The sequence below is a fragment of the Coregonus clupeaformis genome, chromosome 30, assembly GCF_020615455.1.
Source record: "Coregonus clupeaformis isolate EN_2021a chromosome 30, ASM2061545v1, whole genome shotgun sequence".
Classification (NCBI taxonomy): domain Eukaryota; kingdom Metazoa; phylum Chordata; class Actinopteri; order Salmoniformes; family Salmonidae; genus Coregonus; species Coregonus clupeaformis.
Window position 1 is genome coordinate 242,071 of NC_059221.1, and position 20,449 is coordinate 262,519.

General features: G+C 44.8%; 1 protein-coding gene across 1 annotated transcript in view; it reads left to right on the forward strand.

Moving 5' to 3' along the window:
* Nucleotides 1-20,449, forward strand: part of LOC121545975 (phosphatidylinositol 3,4,5-trisphosphate-dependent Rac exchanger 1 protein-like) — a 132,787-nt gene that overhangs the window by 76,847 nt on the left and 35,491 nt on the right. The window contains exons 12-18 of the mRNA XM_041856932.2: nt 498-601; nt 1,192-1,241; nt 5,735-5,810; nt 5,944-6,016; nt 10,472-10,617; nt 16,606-16,698; nt 18,318-18,466. Of these exons, the coding sequence (XP_041712866.1) occupies nt 498-601; nt 1,192-1,241; nt 5,735-5,810; nt 5,944-6,016; nt 10,472-10,617; nt 16,606-16,698; nt 18,318-18,466 (691 nt within the window). The remainder of the gene's footprint in view (nt 1-497; nt 602-1,191; nt 1,242-5,734; nt 5,811-5,943; nt 6,017-10,471; nt 10,618-16,605; nt 16,699-18,317; nt 18,467-20,449) is intronic.

Genomic DNA, 20,449 nt, shown 5'->3' on the forward strand with positions numbered 1-20,449 from the left:
GCACTGGCTCAATGGATGTTCTGAAAGCGTGTATCTATACTCAGCAGCAACCCTACTGGTTCAATGATGGCTGATAGTGATGAATGTTTAACTAATAAACCAATCAGTTGTTGACCCCTCGCTCTCTCTCTCTCTCGCTCCCCCTCTCTCTTTCTCCCCTCTTCCCCCTATCCCCGTCTCTCTCTCCCCCTCTTCCCACATCCCCGTCTCCTTCTCTCTCTCTCTCTCTTCCCCCCCCCCTTTCTCCTCTCTCTCTCTCTCTCTCTCTCTCTCGGTCCCCCCTCTTTCTCCCCCATCCCCCTCTTCCCTCATCCCTGTCTGTCTCCACCTCTTTCCCTCTCCCCATCACTCTCTCTCTCCCCATCTCTCTCTCTCTTCCCCCCTCTTTCTCTCTCTCTTCCCCCCTCTTTCTCTCTCTCTCTTTCCCCCCTGTTTCTCCCCCCCCCCTCTCTCTCTTTCTCTCACTCTTCTCTCTCTTCTCTCTCTTGACATTTCAGTGTCGGACAAGCACCAGTTCAAGAACGAGCCGGTGTTGTACCGTTTCCGCTACGATGACGGCACCTACAAGGCCAGGAGCGAGATGGAGGACATCATGTCAAAGGTATCGATCTGTGTTGGTGTCAGTTCCATTTCAATTCAGTCAATTCAGGAAGGAAACTGAAATTCTTATTTTCTTCAATGCTTCTCTATGAGAAACATTTGGAATTGGACTTCCAGTTTACTTCCTGAATTGTCTGAATTTAAATGGAACTGACCCCAATCCTGTTATATATCAAGATGAAAAACAGCAAGAGTGCATGTTAGCGCCAAAGCCATAAATAGATATACGTCTGAAAAGTAGTTGTGGGATGTTGGACTTGGGGAGGGCAAGAGCTGTTACTAGATCAAAGCTTAAAGTGATGTCTGAACACATCTGACTGACTCATGTTTTGTTGCGTGAACTATCACTAAGAAGTCAACTTCCGCCAGGTGTCTCTAGCCGACATCCTACAACACTGCTTCTGCTTTTGGACTCTCAGGGGGAATCCTGACTTCCTCTTAAGTCAAATTTTCATGAAGTCATGCATTGATGTCAATAGAAGACAAGGTAAAAATTTGACTTAAGTAGAAGTTAGAATTTGCCCCTGATTTTTAGGGTTGCCTGTTGAGGAGACAGTGACTCAAAACTCGTTCTCTCTCTACTTCTCGTAGGGTGTGAGGCTCTACTGTCGTCTGCACAGCCTGTACATCCCTGTCGCCAAGTAGGTATCCCTCCTCACACTCCTTCTCCTCTTCCCCTCCTACTCTTCCCCCATTTCTTCCTCCTCCCCTCTCCACCTCCCCCTCTTCCTCCTCCTACCCCTTTTTTTCTGCCTACTCTTTCTCTGTTTCTTCCTCCTCCTTCTCCTCATCTCTCTTCTTCCCCCTGTCCATCTTATCCCTCTTCCTTCCTTCCTTCCTTCCTTCCTTCCTTCCTTCCTTCCGTCCGTCCGTCCGTCCGTCCGTCCGTCCTTCCTTCCTTCCTTCCTTCCTTCCTTCCTTCCACACACACACACACACACACACACACACACACACACACACACACACACACACACACACACACACACACACACACACACACACACACACACACACACACACACTGCTTCGGTCATGCCACCGCCTTTCCCTCTTGCTCTGGGGCATTGATTGGTGTCGCCAGGGCGTCTGTCTCAGACTTAACAGAATGGGTTTGGGAAAAGGTCACACTGATAAAAATATGTCTGTCTGTCACCCTGTCATTATGTAACACTGTTGGACCCATTTGGTATTTACAATGCAGTTTAGTGATAACTAATCTGCCATTTCAGAATGCCTATCGTTAACTGGCTTTGTACAAGGTTTTAAGAACACAGATTTTCGTTTTCCAATGCAAAAAGGCCTATTGCTTATGTTTTTGTTGGTGACACTTTGATATCTCGATAATTTGCAGCTGTTTAAGTTTATCAAAAGTGTGCGAGTTTGAGCATGTGTCCATTAGGTCTATGAATTATAATTTTTTCATCAACATGAATTAGATTGAGCAATAAAATCCCCATTTGTGGTCTTCCTAAATTCAACTGGTGTTTGACAGTATGTGGAGCACAAAACCATGGAGGAGTTTAGAAGGGAGGAACTCCCTCAAACTTTTGTTCCATAGGCTGGGATCCGCACTATGCAGCTGTTGCAAGAGCTCATTTTTCACTGGCTGTCAACTGGTCACAAAACAATGATTGATAGGCAGCTAAAACTTATTCAATTCAACCATTATTTGGTTAAAATACACATACATTTGGGAACCGCCATCCACAACAGCCACAATCCGTAAGGTGCAAATAGCTGAACGAGAGAGCAGCAGTGTGATTCACATCATTGCACAATGTACACTACATGGCCAAAAGTATGTGGACCCCTGCTCGTCGAACATCTCATTCCAAAATCATGGCAATTAATATGGAGTTGGTCCCCCTTTTGCTGCTATAACAGCCTCCACTCTTCTGGGAAGGTTTTCCACGAGATGTTGGAATATTGCTGTGAGGACTTTCTTCCATTCAGCCAGTGAACTTTGGAGATATGGAAGTCCCTTTTCCAAAGCTTGTTGAATGAATTCTGTTATTTTCCAGAACTGTAAAAATAAAAATCTGTAAAATTTCGGTCAATTACTGATGCAAATAGCTTACAAATTGTTACACCTTTCCCATTTTAATTTGACAGATTTTCTTATTAGCCTTATCAACATACACTGAACAAAAATATAAACGCAACATGTAAAGTGTTGGTCCCATGTTTCATGAGCTGAAATAAAATATTGTTTCTCTCAAGTTTTGTGCACAAATTTGTTTACATCCCTGTTAGTGAGCATTTCTCCTTTGCCAAGATAATCCATCCACCTGACAGGTGTGGCATATCAATAATCAGATTGAACAGCATGATCATTACACAGGTGTCCTCTTGTGCTGGGGACAATAAAAGGCCACTCTAAAATGTGCAGTTTTGTAACACAACACAATGCCACAGATTGTGTTGTGTGCAGCGTGCAATTGGCATGCTGACTGCAGGAATGTCCACCAGAGCTGTTGCCAGAGAATTTAATGTTAATTTCTCTACCATAAGCCGCCTCCAACGTGGTTTTAGAGAATTTGGCAGTATGTCCAACCTGCCTCGCAACCGCAGACCACGTGTATGGCGTCGTGTGGGCGAGCGGAGTGCCCCATGGTGGGGTTATGGTATGGGCAGGCATAAGCTACGGACAACGAACACAATTGCATTTTATCAATGACAATTTGAATGCACAGAAATACCGTGAGGAGATCCTGAGGCCCATTGTGAGGCCCATTTTTTGTAAAGGTATCTGTGACCAACAGAAGCAGATCTGTATTCCCAGTCATGTGAAGTCTGTAGATTAGGGCCTAATACATTTATTTCAATTGACTGATTTCCTCATATGAACTGTAACTCAGTAAAGTCTTTGAAATTGTTGCATTTATATCTTTGTTCAGTATAGAAACTTGGTTGTACTACAATGTTGAAAAATGCCATTACTGTTTTTGTAACAATATAGCTAAAAACACTATTGTTTGACAGTGTTAGAGTAGCTTGTCATTTGTGTGGTATTACATTATTTTTTATTTTTTTACTAAGGTCATGTAGAATTGCATGAAATTATTTTAGAAAAGGCAATTATTTCCTGGGGGGATTCCAGGTTCCCACCGCATTGCTAGCACAATCATTCCATTGCATAATTTATGCTGCTTTCAAAGATTGATAATTATTCAATGCCAGTGAGCTGAACATGTATCGAACTTGAAAATGTTCCCTATGTTCATTTCCAATTGATTTATTGGAGTAGATTAGGGGCATATACAAACAAACAGTTGAAACAGTTATTCAGTACAATGCATCGTAGTTAAACCAATGCTATTTGTGATACAATTTGCTGATTTCCCATGGCCACCCATGACTGGTTCTTTGTCCCCCATTGGTCCTCCCATTAAAAAAATCCTAGAACTGCCCATGTCTGGGAAGTGTGTGTTTGTGTGCACCTGATTGCTTGAATGTGTGTTGGATGTACAGTGGGGAGAACAAGTATTTGATACACTGCTGATTTTGCAGGTTTTCCTACTTACAAAGCATGTAGAGGTCTGTAATTTTTTATCATAGGTACACTTCAACTGTGAGAGACGGAATCTAAAACAAAAATCCAGAAAATCACATTGTATGATTTTTAAATAATGAATTTGCATTTTATTGCATGACATAAGTATTTGATCACCTACTAACCAGTAAGAATTCCGGCTCTCACAGACCTGTTAGTTTTTCTTTAAGAAGCCCTCCTGTTCTCCACTCATTACCTGTATTAACTGCACCTGTTTGAACTTGTTACCTGTATAAAAGACACCTGTCCACACACTCAATCAAACATACTCCAACCTCTCCACAATGGCCAAGACCAGAGAGCTGTGTAAGGACATCAGTGATACATTTGTAGACCTGCACAAGGCTGGGATGGGCTACAGGACAATAGGCAAGCAGCTTGGTGAGAAGGCAACAACTGTTGGCGCAATTATTAGAAAATTTAAGAAGTTCAAGATGACGGTCAATCATCCTCGGTCTGGGGCTCCATGCAAGATCTCACCTCATGGGGCATCAGTGATCATGAGGAAGGTGAGGGATCATCCCAGAACTACACGGCAGGACCTGGTCAATGACCTGAAGAGAGCTGGGACCACAGTCTCAAAGAAAACCATTAGAAACACACTACGCCATCATGGATTAAAATCCTGCAGCGCACGCAAGGTCCCCCTGCTCAAGCCAGCGCATGTCCAGGCCCATCTGAAGTTTGCCAATGACCATCTGGATGATCCAGAGGAGGAATGGGAGAAGGTCATGTGGTCTGATGAGACAAAAATATAGCTTTTTGGTCTAAACTCCACTCGCCGTGTTTGGAGGAAGAAGAAGGATGAGTACAACCCCAAGAACACCATCCCAACCGTGAAGCATGGAGGTGGAAACATCATTCTTTGGGGATGCTTTTCTGCAAAGGGGACAGGACGACTGCACCGTATTAAGGGGAGGATGGATGGGGCCATGTATCGCGAGATCTTGGCCAACAACCTCCTTCCCTCAGTAAGAGCATTGAAGATGGGTCTTGGCTGGGTCTTCCAGCATGACAACGACCCGAAACACACAGCCAGGGCAACTAAGGAGTGGCTCCGTAAGAAGCATCTCAAGGTCCTGGAGTGGCCTAGCCAGTCTCCAGACCTGAACCCAATAGAAAATCTTTAGAGGGAGCTGAAAGTCCGTATTGCCCAGCAACAGCCCCGAAACCTGAAGGATCTGGAGAAGGTCTGTATGGAGGAGTGGGCCAAAATCCCTGCTGCAGTGTGTGCAAACCTGGTCAAGACCTACAGGAAACGTATGATCTCTGTAATTGCAAACAAAGGTTTCTGTACCAAATATTAAGTTCTGCTTTTCTGATGTATCAAATACTTATGTCATGCAATAAAATGCAAATTAATTACTTAAAAATCATACAATGTGATTTTCTGGATTTTTGTTATAGATTCCGTCTCTCACAGTTGAAGTGTACCTATGATAAAAATTACAGACCTCTACATGCTTTGTAAGTAGGAAAACCTGCAAAATCGGCAGTGTGTCAAATACTTGTTCTCCCCACTGTGTGTTGCTTTTTGAAACCATATTTTTACTCCCACCATCTCCTTCTCCCTTACAGGGATAGAGACTACCATTTAAAAACCTTTAAGTCTGTGGTGCCTGCCAGCAAACTGGTGGACTGGCTCCTGTCACAGGTACAGTGCACGCATGCACGCACGCACACACACTAACACACACACACACACCCCACTGTGTCAACGAGGTGAAAACAACAAGGCTTAACAGGTGACACGCTTAATTGTGACTGTGCGGCATTCTGTTTCCAAGGGTGATTGTTCCACACGTGAGGACGCGGTGATGTTGGGGGTCGGACTGTGCAACAACGGCTTCATGCACCATGGTCAGTACAACACAAACACACACACACACCAACGTCAGGTGTCAGTTGTCATACACGTACGGTGGTGTTCTTATAAACAATTAACACCTGGTATTGCATTATAATATTTGGCACTAGAAAGGTTTCCTATTCACATTGGGAGGAATCCATGCTTCCACTTATAGCAACATTTCACTTAATCATGCATTGATGTCAATGGGAGACTTCCTCTTAAATTGGAGTTAAATGCAAATAAGGAATTGCCCCATTTATGACAGTCAGTCAGTAAATGTAGAAGGTCGTCCCGCATACATACATTGGAGTCAAGTCAGACGACCATAGACCACAGTCAGACCCACTCTGTTGTCAACATCAACAGTATTTGCAGTGTTCCCTGACCACAGCTGTTTGGCGTTTCCACACTCATGGTCTAGGTCATAGCATTGAACCATGGAGCATCTTTAAAAGGTATTCCCAGACCCCAAACACATCCCATAGCCTGGTGAATGCCGACAGAATGTTCTGCTTGCCAGTGAAACAGTAGTGAGTTGAGCTAGGCTATAGACATTCCTATTCTTGGTAGCTATATCCTTGGGAACGTCGAACACCCTCAAACCAGCACAATATACTACATGTCCCTTGCATATACACACAAACACACACTCATAAAGTATGCACACATTTTTTACATTTAAATTTTTAGTCATTTAGCAGACGCTCTTATCCAGAGCGACTTACAGTTAGTGAGTGCATACATTATTATTATTATTTTATTTTATTTTTTTCCCATACTGGCCCCCCGTGGGAATCGAACCCACAACCCTGGCGTTGCAAACGCCATGGTCTACCAACTGAGCTACATCCCTGCCGGCCATTCCCTCCCCTACCCTCGACGAGGCTGGGCCAATTGTGCGCCGCCCCATGGGTCTCCCGGTCGCGGCCGGCTAGGACAGAGCCTGGATTCGAACCAGGATCTCTAGTGGCACAGCTAGCACTGCCACTCGGGAGTCACACTCGGGAGTCACACACAGACAGGCAGACCAGACACACAAATACAGCAGACTCACAGTCACACATAATCATACACACACACCCTTCTGTTGCCATCTGCTGGCTAGTTCTTCTCAAGTTCACACGTCTCTTCTCTGCCTGCTGAGGACATGGCATGTCTGTTCTCATCTATCCCATCACACACTCCATCTTAGTTAGCATGTCTATTAACGTCTCTTCCTCTCTCTCACCCACTTTCTTGCATGCACACGCGCACACTCTCTCTCGTTCCACCTGCTCTCTCTCTTCGTCCCTTTTCCTCTCTCCCTCCCTTTTCCTCTTTCTCTACCACCTCTCTCTCTCGACACTGTATGACAGGAAACGCATCGTTTTCCCTAGATATGTAATCTTAAGCAGGTCGAAAGGCGGCAGGTAGCCTAGCGGTTAGAGCGTTGGGCCAGTAACCAAAAGGCTGCTGGTTCGAATACCCAAACCGACAAGGTGAAAAATCTGTCTGTGCCCTTGAGCAAGGCATTTAACCTTAACCCTCATTTGCTCCAGGGGCACCGTGCTACTATGGCTGACCCTGTAAAACAACACGTTTCACTGCACCTAGCCAGTGTATATGACGACAATATAAAATATTGTCCTGCAAAGCCTCATACAATAGAAGGCTGCGTACAGACTTCAACATTGTCTGCCTTATGTAATTATAGGGGAACACTGCAGTAAGTAACAGACTGCATTGGTGACTGCATTGGTTCATAGCTCTCCTGGGGTGTTCAATTTACTGCGCACTCACACATGTAACAGCAGGCACCAATTTGAATGGGATACCAATTTGAACGAGACACCGCTTTAGCGTAGGTGGAAGTCTACGTCTGTTTCTTTGTGTATTGGGAATTATTCCAGAGTGTGTGTGTGTGTGTGTGGGTGTGTTTGTGTGTTCGGAGTTTCCTGATGCCTTGTCCTCCATTTTGAATACGCGGTGTTCGAGGTATTCAACAGATATCACTGTCTGACCGATAGGAAATGCCCCCAGGTTGGGCTTAATTCTCTTGGCATTGTGCCAGACGTGAGTGTCTGTATTGTTAGTGCTGTGTGCGTGTCTGTGTGTGTATGTGTGGGCAGCACAGATCTGTGTGATGCTTTTGTTCCACTTGGCCTACCAGATGCTCTCCCATACAGCTGGGTATCTTTTCCCCTGATACCACTGTTGTTACACCCCTTCACTCCCTCAGACGGAGACAGACAGACACGGAGACGGAGACAGACAGACAAGGAGACAGACAGAGACGGAGACAGACAGAGATGGAGACGGAGACAGACAGAGACGGAGACGGAGACGGAGACAGACACGGAGACGGAGACAGACAGACACGGAGACGGAGACAGACAGACACGGAGACGGAGACAGACAGACACGGAGACAGACAGACACGGAGACAGACAGAGACGGAGACAGACAGAGACGGAGACAGACAGAGACGGAGACAGACAGACACGGAGACAGACAGACACGGAGACGGAGACAGACAGACACGGAGACAGACAGACACGGAGACGGAGACAGACAGACACGGAGACGGAGACAGACAGACACGGAGACGGAGACAGACAGACACGGAGACGGAGACAGACAGACACGGAGACGGAGACAGACAGACACGGAGACGGAGACAGACAGACACGGAGACGGAGACAGACAGACACGGAGACGGAGACAGACAGACACGGAGACGGAGACAGACAGACACGGAGACGGAGACAGACAGACACGGAGACGGAGACAGACAGACACGGAGACGGAGACAGACAGACACGGAGACGGAGACAGACAGACACGGAGACGGAGACAGACAGACACGGAGACGGAGAGAGACAGACACGGAGACGGAGACAGACAGAGACGGAGACGGGCAGACAGACAGACATGGAGACGGGCAGACAGACAGACACTGAGACGGGCGGACAGACAGACACTGAGACGGGCGGACAGACAGACACTGAGACGGGCGGACAGACAGACACTGAGACGGGCGGACAGACTGAGACGGGCGGACAGACTGAGATGGGCGGATAGACTGAGACAGGCGGACAGACGCAGGCAGGCAGGCAGGCAGACAGACGAAGACAGGCAGGCAGGCAGACAGACGAAGACAGGCAGGCAGGCAGGCAGGCAGACAGACAGACAGACGAAGACAGGCAGGCAGACAGACAGACGAAGACAGGCAGGCAGGCAGACGAAGGCAGGCAGGCAGGCAGGCAGGCAGACAGACAGGCAGATGGAGGCAGGCAGGCAGACGGAGACAGGCAGACAGACGGAGGCAGAGGATATACGACCAAATATTAACAATGATTACTTTATTCTACATTATGTTAAACTGTCCAATGTTTTTTGATGCACGAAAATGGGGGGGACCATGTACAAAAGGTGCTGTCATTTCTAAATGGTTAATCCGATATGTATGAAAATACCCTCAAATTAAAGCTGACAGTCTCATTGTCACCCTCATTGCATCCATTCAAACTCAGTGCTAGAGTACAGAACCAAAATAACAAAAAAATGGTCACTGTCCAATGAATTATGGTGCTCACTGTATATACACTACCAGTCAAAAGTTTGGACACACCTACTCACTCAAGGGTTTTTCTTTATTTTTACAATTTTTTACATTGTAGAATAATAGTGAAAACCTCAAAACTATGAAATAACACATATGGAATCATGTAGTAAACAAATCAAAATATATTTTATATTTGAGATTCTTCAAATAGCCACTTGATGACAGCTTTGCACACTCTTGGCATTCTCTCAACCAGCTTCATGAGATAGTCACCTGGAATGGATTTCAATTAACAGGTGTGTTAATTTGTGGAATTTCTTTCCTTCGTAATGTGTTTGAGCCAATCAGTTGTGTACAGAAGATAGCCTTATTTGGTAAAAGACCAAGTCCATATTATGGCAAGAACAGCTTAAATAAGCAAAGAGTACTACATAGAGACATGACTACATGGAACTCTATTCCACTGATGCAAGCAGTAGAATCAGATTTAAAAAACTGATAAAAATACACCTTATGGAACAGCTGGGACTGTTAAGCAACACAAACATAGGCACAGACACATGCATACACACACATGATAACATATGCACTAGACACACACGTATACATGGATTTTGTGTTGTAGATATGTGGTAGTGGAGTATGGGCCTGAGGCCACACACTTAGTGTGTTGTGAATTCTGTAATGAATGTATTGTAAGGTTTTTTAAATTGTATAACTGCCTTAATTTTGCCAGACCCAAGGAAGAGTAGCTGCTTCCTTGGCAGCAGCTAATGGGGATCCATAATAAATACAAATACTACACTGGGAATAGGGAGATTATTATTATTCCTTCTCAGACTCAGTTTAAAGCTTTATTCGAGTGACACATATTTCTCTTCAATTCAACCCTTTCTCTCTATCCCTTTCTTTGTCACAGTCCTGGAGAAGACCGAGTTCAAAGACGAGTCACAGTTCTTCCGTTTCTACGCCGACGAGGAGATGGAGGGCACCAGCTCCAAGAGCAAGCAGCTGCAGCGCAACGACTTCAAGCTCATCGAGAACATCCTGGCCAAGTCCCTAGTGGTGAGTGCAATTACACACACAAGAATGTACACAAATACACACACATGAATGTATCCCCACGCACATGAACGTACACACATACGTGAATGTACACGCACACATAAATGATCTCATACACTTGTGTGAACATAACAGCACTGTACATTGTTACCAGTCAGTAATTCATTGCATGGTTTGTCCGCTGGTGTAACAATAAGCTACCACACAGTAGTATTTAGAGGAGCAGGTTTTTGACTTCCCCAGAAGTCTGGGCATGATTGGAAACAGCCATGTCCTTCACTCCGCAAGGCCCAAGTGTGTGTGTGCGTATATTTGTGTGGTGAAGTTAACCACATCTGGCTGTGGGTATCAGAGAGCACTTGGAGACGTCTCATCCCCTTAGTGTCTGATGCAGCTCAAAACATCTCCTCACACCTTTGAAGATGAGACAGGGCTTTGAAGTCCCACGGATCCATTTATGGCAGTTGTCTTTTGGAAATCAGCTGTGTGTGTGTGTGTATCGGTGTGTGTGTAAGGAGGTCTCATAGGATGTGAGCATCAGGAAGAACAATTCAAATGATTCAGTCCCTTTGGTTGCGACATACACTTCACAGTTTGCTCATATTCAAACCGAACATTCGATAACATTTAGTTCCGATAAAACACTGAACGGTTAAGATATAAATATAATCTACAATATATAAGGAATATCACGTATCAACACCCACAAACGGTCATGAGTTCAGTTGAAATAGATTTTTTATCCACGGGGGTAATTTGAAAAAGATGTTCCAAGAGAGGAGCCGTCACGTTACGTGCTTCCATGCGTGATCCGCAGTTAGACTTCTGGCTTGCCAGAAATGTCTCTCTAATCAAATGAAATCAAATTTGTTATTCGTCACTAACAGTGAAATGATTACTTACGGGCCCTTCCCAACAATGCAGAGAGAAGATTAATGATAATAATAAATACACAATGAGTAACGACAACTAGGCAACAGAATAGCAGCAGCATAGGTGATGAGTCAAAAGAGTCAGTGCAAAAATGTCAATGCCGATAGTCCGGTTAACTATTTAGCAGTCTTATGGCTTGGGGGTAGAAGCTGTTCAGGGTCCTGTTGGTTCCAGACTTAGTGCATCGGTACGACTTGCCATGTGGTAGCAGAGAGAACAGTCTATGACTTGGGTGGCTGGAGTCTTTGACAATTTTTAGGGCCTCCTCTGACACTGCCTGGTATAGAGGTCCTGGATGGCAGGGAGCTCAGCCCCAGTGATGTACTGGGCTGCACGCACTACCCTCTGTAGCGCCTTGCGGTCAGATGCCGAGCAGTTGTCATACCATGTGGTGATGCAGCCAGTCAAGATGCTCTCAATGGTGCAGCTGTAGAACATTTTGAGGATCTGATGGCCCATGCCAAATCTTTTCATCCTCCTGAGGGGGAAGAGGCGTTGTTGTGCCTTCATCACGACTGTGTTGGTGTGTGGACCATGTTAATTCCTTAGTGATGTGGACACTGAGGAACTTGAAGCTCTCGACCTGCTCCACTACAGCCCCGTCGATTTGGATGGGGGCATGCTCAGCCCTGCGTGTCCTGTAGTCCACTATCATCTCATTTGTCTTGCTGATGTTGAGATAGATGTTGTTATCCTGGCACCACACTGCTAGGTCACTGGCCTCCTCCCTATAGTCTGTCTCATCGTCGTCAGTGATCAGGCCTACCACCGTCATGTTGTCAGCAAACTTAATGATAGTGTTGGAGTCGTGCGTGGCCACGCAGTCATGGGTGAACAGGGATTACAGGAGGGGACTAAGCACGTACCCCTGAGGGGCCGCCGTGTTGAGGGTCAGCGTGTCCGATGTGTTGTTCCCTACCCTCACCACCTTGGGGCGGCCCGTCAGGAAGTCCAAGATCTAGTTGCAGATAGAGGTGTTCAGTTCCAGGGTCCTGAGCTTAGTCATGAGCTTGGATGGCACTATGGTGTTCAATGCTGAGCTGTAGTCAATGAACAGCATTCTCACATAGGTGTTCCTCTTGTCCAGGTGGAAGAGGGCAGTGTGGAGTGCAATAGAGATTGTGTCATCTGTAGATCTGTTGGGGCGGTATGTGAATTGGAGTGGGTCTGGGATGATGGTGTTGATGTGAGCCATGACCAACCTTTCAAAGCATTTCATGGCTACAGATGTGAGTGCTACAGGGCGATAGTAATTTAGACAGGTTACCTTGGCATTCTTGTGCACCGGGACTATGGTGGTCTGCTTGAAACATGTAGGTATTACAGACTGGGTCAGGGAGAGGTTGAAAATGTAAGTGAAGACACTTGCCAGCTGGTCAGCGCATGCTCTGAGTACGTGTCCTGGTAATCCGTCAGTCCCCGCGGCCTTGTGAATGTTAACCTGTTTAAAGGTCTTGCACACAATGGCTACAGAGAGCGAGATCTCACAATCAGCCGGAACAGCTGGTGCTCTTATGCATGGTTCTGTGTTGCTTGCCTCGAAGCGAGCATAGAAGGCATTTAGCTCGTCTGGTAGGCTCACGTCATTGGGCTGTTCGTGGCTGGGTTTCCCTTTGTAATCTGTGATAGTTTGCCAGCCCTGCCACATCCGACGAGTGTCAGAGCCGGCATAGTAGGATTCGATCTTAGTCCTATATTGACGCTTAGCCTGTTTGATGTCTCGTCAGAGGTCATAGTGGATTTCTTATAAGCATCAGGATTAGTGTCCTGCTTCTTGAAAGCTGCAGCTCTAGCCTTTAGCTCATTGTGGATGTTGCCTGTAATTCATGTCTTCTGGTTGGGATACAGTGGAGAAAAACAGTATTTAGTCAGCCACCAATTGTGCAAGTTCTCCCACTTAAAAAGATGAGAGAGGCCTGTAATTTTCATCATAGGTACACGTCAACTATGACAGACAAATGTAGAAAAAAAAATCCAGAAAATCACATTGTAGGATTTTTTATGAATTTATTTGCAAATTATGGTGGAAAATAAGTATTTGGTCACCTACAAACAAGCAAGATTTTTGGCTCTCACAGACCTGTAACTTCTTCTTTAAGAGGCTCCTCTGTCCTCCACTCGTTACCTATATTAATGGCACCTGTTTGAACTTGTTATCAGTATAAAAGACACCTGTCCACAACCTCAAACAGTCACACTCCAAACTCCACTATGGCCAAGACCAAAGAGCTGTCAAAGGACACCAGAAACAACATTTTAGACCTGCACCAGGCTGGGAAGACTGAATCTGCAATAGGTAAGCTGCTTTGTTTGAAGATGTCAACTGTGGGAGCAATTATTAGGAAATTGGAAGACCAGACCACTGATAATCTCCCTCGATCTGGGGCTCCACGCAAGATCTCACCCCGTGGGGTCAAAATGATCACAAGAACGGTGAGCAAAAATCCCAGAACCACACAGGGGGACCTAGTGAATGACCTGCAGAGAGCTGGGACCAAAGTAATAAAGCCTATCATCTGTAACACACTATGCCGCCAGGGACTCAAATCCTGCAGTGCCAGACGTGTCCCCCTGCTTAAGCCAGTACATGTCCAGGCCCGTCTGAAGTTTGCTAGAGTGCATTTGGATGATCCAGAAGAGGATTGGGAGAATGTCATATGGTCAGATGAAACCAAAATATTACTTTTTGGTAAAAACTCAACTCGTCGTGTTTGGAGGACAAAGAATGCTGAGTTGCATCCAAAGAACACCATACCTACTGTGAAGCATGGGGGTGGAAACATCATGCTTTGGGGCTGTTTTTCTGCAAAGGGACCAGGACAACTGATCCGTGTAAAGGAAAGAATGAATGGGGCCATGTATCGTGAGGTTTTGAGTGAAAACCTCCTTCCGTCAGCAAGGGCATTGAAGATGAAACGTGGCTGGGTCTTTCAGCATGACAATGATCCCAAACACACCACCCGGGCAACGAAGGAGTGGCTTCGTAAGAAGCATTTCAAGGTCCTGGAGTGGCCTAGCCAGTCTCCAGATCTCAACCCCATAGAAAATCTTTGGAGGGAGTTGAAAGTCCGTGTTGCCCAGCGACAGCCCCAAAACATCACTGCTCTAGAGGAGATCTGCATGGAGGAATGGGCCAAAATACCAGCAACAGTGTGTGAAAACCTTGTGAAGACTTACAGAAAACGTTTGACCTGTGTCATTGCCAACAAAGGGTATATAACAAAGTATTGAGAAACTTTTGTTATTGACCAAATACTTATTTTCCACCATAATTTGCAAATAAATTCATAAAAAATCCTACAATGTGATTTTCTGGAGAAAAAAAATCTCATTTTGTCTGTCATAGTTGACGTGTACCTATGATGAAAATTACAGGCCTCTCTCATCTTTTGAAGTGGGAGAACTTGCACAATTGGTGGCTGACTAAATACTTTTTTTCCCCACTGTATGTAAGTACGGTCATTGTGGGGATGACGCCATTAATGAAGCCGGGACTGATGTGGTGAACTCCTCAATGTTATCGGATGAATCCTGGAACATATTCCAGTCTGCACTAGTGAAACAGTTCTGTAGCTTAGCATCCGCTTTATCGGACCATTCCCATATTGAGCGTCACTGGTACTTCCTGTTTGAGTTTTTGCTTGTATGCATTAAACAGGAGTAAAGAGTTATGGTCAGATTTTCCAAATGGAGGGCGAGCCTTGTATGTGTTTCTGTATGTGGAGTAAAGGTGGTCTAGAGTTTTGTCGCCTCTAGTTGCACAGGTGACCTGCTGGTAAATATGATTTCAGTTTCCCTTCATTAAAATCACCAGCCACGAGATGTGTATTTTCTTGTTTTCCTATACAGCTCGTTGAGTTTGGTCTTAGTGCCAGAAACGGTTTGTGGTGATAAATATACAGCTATAAATACATTGGTCAATAGTGTGGTCTGCAGCTTATCATGAGGTATTCCAACTCAGGCGAGCAAAAACTAGAGACTTCCTTAACATTAGAGATCACGCACCAGCTGTTGTTAAGAAATAGATACAACCCTCCCTGTTCGTCTTACCCGAGGCTGCCGTCCGGTCTTGAAGATGCATGGAAAAACCAGCGAGATGTAAATTATCCATGTCCTTGTTCAGCCACGACTACGAGGAACTTAGAATATTACAATTCTTCAGGTCCCGTTGATAGGATAGTCTCGAACGGAGCTCCTCCAGTTTGTTCTCTAGTAACTGTACGTTCGCCAATAGAACGGAAGGTAGAGGTGGTTTATTTGCTCGCCAACGTAATCTTATCAGGATACTGGCTCGTCTGCCTCTCTTGCATCGTCGCTTCCTCTTTCGAGTCCAGGGGATTATGGCCTAGTCTGGAGTAAGCAGAACGTCCAGAGCTGCCGACTCATTGAAGTAGAAATTGTTATCCAAATCGAGGTTAGTGATCGCTTTCTGATGTCCAGAAAAAAAAAACACACAAAATATCAGAATTGGTCACATTTACCAACAGGTGCTGGAAGAATGAGAGGAATTTCGAACCCCCTTAACCTCTTAAGAAAATGGTGGGAAACTGGGAGTTACATTGAGCTACATTGCCAGGCTAACGAATGAGGAAGTAGACATTTTTGTTTTGCTTGGAGATGCCCCATCCCTAATGATTAGCTCAAATGCTAATCCTTCCCAGTCCTTACAGCTGTGATTGAAGTGATGGACCCCAACATACACACACAGCTCCTTGACGCTGCTGAGCCCATTGTTTAACCGTTCTCCTGTTACCCGTCTCCTCAGACGGGCGTTAGCAATAGCCATCTTATCACAACTATGCAGCAGGGAAATAACCCCCACCTGGCAATTGCCGATGCTCGCGTTAGTGCTCGGTAATGGAATAGTCACAAATAAACCCAAATGTGATGTACGTATTTGACCCAGGTCTGTCATTGCCATTGTGTCATTTGCTTGTTATTGACCGCACAACGAGTGCCAGATAAAATGTCCTGATTTTGTTGGTTCGTTGATCTAATGCATAAATTAATGAATGAATCTAAGCTCCTTTGTTGATGATGTTTGTCTCCCCATAGATCCACCCGGAGGAGGAAGACTATGGCTTTGAGATCGAGGAGAAGAACAAGGCCATCGTGGTGAGGTCTGTCACCAGGGGCTCTCACGCTGAGGTGAGGAGTCTACAAACAAACACACACACAGATGAAGATGACACACACACGCACACACAGACACGTAAAATACACACATACACACACACCTTCCTATGCTTCCTCCTCCTTTCTGACAGAGCCCATTAGTCCCAATGTGTGAGGCAGTGGTGGTGCTGTCACTCCACCTGTCCCTCTCCTCATGGGGGCTTAATTCTCAGTGTGGGGATCAGATCAGACCTATTAGACATGCCTGCTTACATTCTCCTCACTGCCACAACACACTGACATCTCAGCTCTCTCTGCGTACGTGTGTGTGCGTACGTCTTTATCTGTCTCTCTGTCTGCAGCTGGAGGACAGCCCTTTCTTTCTTTCTTTCTTTCTTTCTTTCTTTCTTTCTTTCTTTCTTTCTTTCTTTCTTTCTTTCTTTCTTTCTTTCTTTCTTTCTTTCTTTCTTTCTTTCTTTCTTTCTTTCTTTCTTTCTTTCTTTCTTTCTTTCTTTCTTTCTTTCTTTCTTTCTTTCTTTCTTTCTTTCTTTCTTTCTTTCTTTCTTTCTTTCTTTCTTTCTTTCTTTCTTTCTTTCTTTCTTTCTTTCTTTCTTTCTTTCTTTCTTTCTTTCTTTCTTTCTTTCTTTCTTTCTTTCTTTCTTTCTTTCTTTCTTTCTTTCTTTCTTTCTTTCTTTCTTTTTGAATTAACTCCTCAAGGTCTTGTTGACTAGTTGAATCAGAGCATATGTGCAATGACTGGGGATCCCTGAGGAAGGGATTGGTAAATGCAGCCTTACAGCACTCCTTCCCTAACTGTCCCTCAGTGTCCCTTTAATGTCTTACTCCCCCCCCCCCTCGTTCCCTGCCCACTCATCTCACTCCTCCCGCCCTAAGGCCTACAGTGGTACCATAATCCCTACAGTTCCTAAAATGAATCACTCACACTTCCTCTGTGTCCCCTACCCTATTTTTCCCCTCACTCGTTCCCACTCCATCTCACTCCTCCTCATCCCCTCTCTATTGCTCCCCTCCTCCGCTCCAGACAGTGCCAGTGTAGTTGGGCCCTGGCTGACACAGAGCGTGTGAATCCGAGACTGGCCAAACACTGAGTCCGTCTGTCTGTGTGCTTTGTGAATGAGGCCCAGCTGATTCCCAGGGCCCAGTGAAAAAACCCTGGGAGACTCATGGACTCCGGGAGGGTTGCGGGGAGAATACCAAACACACAAATGTGAAAACGCACGCAGGCACTCACTCACTGAGGGCAACTGTGCCTCCTTGTTCTACCAGCCCCCCAGACATGCAAAGCCAAGCGCGACACCAGTATTTGTATTTGTATTTGTATTTATTATGGATCCCCATTAGCTGCTGCCCAGGCAGCAGCTACTCTTCCTGGGGTCCAGCAAAATTAAGGCAGTTCATACAATTTTAAAAACATTACAATACATTTACATATTTCACAACACACTGTGTGCCCTCAGGCCCCTACTCCACCACTACCACATATCTACAGTACAAAATCCATCTGGTTGAAAATGATTCACACGCTATTTTACATTTGAAAAACAAAATGGCCGCCAACGTACCATGAAATGAAGAGACAACCTACCCTGATGCGCCACTGTTGTTGTCTCTCTCTCCATCCTCCCCTCCAGATGGCGGGGCTGCAGGCGGGCAGGAAGATCTTCACCATCAATGAGGACCTGGTGTTCCTCAGGCCCTTCCAGGAGGTGGCGACCATGATCAACCAGGCCTTCTGCATCCGCCGCTCCCTACGCCTGCTGGTCAACACCAAAGCCAAGGAGTGAGTACAATAGTATGCATGCACACACAGGCATGTGTACACACACGCACACACACAAGTGTCCTCTACACACCTACACAAGTGGCAGTCGGTGCTGTTTAAGATGAGGGAGGACAATTATTTTTTAATGAGCATGGCCTTATTTCTATTACAGCATATTGGAAGACGGTCATATTCGATTCACCCAGATGAATGTAACACCAATAGGTTTAGGTTACTACATGATACTCAAATTTTCCCTATACCCATCATGAGGTTGCTACAACCTAGCCTATGAATGAAAGTTTACAACGTAGGTGCACAGGTCGAGAGAAATTTGAGTATTCAAGGTGACAGACATTGACACATTCAATACTGCCTTGCACAATCTTGCCTGCATCTAGCTGATCTAGTGTGTAATCATTAGTCCAACCGTTGCAAACAAGAGTTTCTATTGGACATTGCTTCTGTTTAAGAAATGTTTTTCAACAGAATCGGCGGAATGAATACACCCCTGATCATACGCAAACACAGTTCACTTTCATATAGGGGTGTGCTGAGTAATCAGACAAAACGAGTATCGTAACAGATATGGGCAATTTTCTGCATACGATTACATAGCCGCAGGAAGTAGGGGTGCTGAGCATGCTGCAGCACCCCCTGAAAAATCGGAATTAAAAAAATATATAAATAAAAACGTTTATTTCTTCACAAAAGTAGTTCACTTTGGCTTCTGCTCAGATGGATGAAGCCAGCGGGGAACACATGCAGCACACAGACACCACCGGCTACAGACCTACCGCACATCTTACTTGCGGTGGTGTAGTGCTATTTTTGTAGATGAGGGAGCGCAAAGAATATGTAAATGACGCCATAATTTCCTCAATCAAAGTTTGTACTGACAACCCTGTTCCTGGAGCGCTACTGTCCTGTAGGGTTTCAATCCAACCCCAGTTGTAACTAACCCCATTCATCGTATAAACCAGCTAATTATTAGAATTAGGTGTGCTAGATTAGGGTTGGAATGAAAACCTACAGGATGGTAGCTCTCCAGGCACAGGGTTGGGGATCCCTGTTATAAAGTATTCATAAAATGTATCCAATTGCAACGTCTACCTATGACCACACATATTGTCTCAAACACCAAGTTAGGCATACCTATAGGCCATCATCACTGTCAATCATGAATTATAATTATTCACGTTTTACCGGTGAAACTGCCAACATGCCAATCATTTGATTGCGCAGAATTAGTTTCATGGGAATAGCCTATGCATTTCGATCTTCTTGAATTACTGTTTTTGTGAGCGAATTACAGCAGATGTTAACAAACTATTAGCCTCTTTTGTATTTTGTTTCAATCAAAGCATATATCCTGCCTAGAGTTTTTGCGTATTATATATATTTTTTTACTTTTCAGCTAAAGCTAACGTTCCTAAAATCTTATTAGAAATTAGGTGTAATTAATCGTTATGTGATCTTGCAATACATTGATTCAGCTTTGATCTAACTTGACTAAACGAGCACCATTATGAGAAGTGATAATCTTCTATTTATTATAATAATAATAATCATAATAAGGGATGAGTAGGACTATTAGGTGTATAGGTAACAGATCTTGATGAATGTTGTTTTAAACGATTGGAGCGCCCTTTGTGGCTCTAAAATGACATATTTGATTTGATTAGCTTGAGCACATGGTTACAATATACCCTATTACAGAATAAAGTAAAACAGATGTTGCTAGGGAGTAATCATGTTAGGGACAATATAAGATGAATCGCCAAAAATGTAATTTTTGTATTGGCAATCCTGGTTAGAGGTAACAATCCTTTGCATGAACTGCCTACATTATTACGAATATTATTTGTTAATTATGGATGTTAAGATACGCAGGATTTTACATACAGTGAGCAACATAATTAATTGGACAGTGACCATTATTTTGTTATTTATGTAACACCCTGGCTCTGGGACTCTATATGTTGAGCCAGGGTGTGTTCT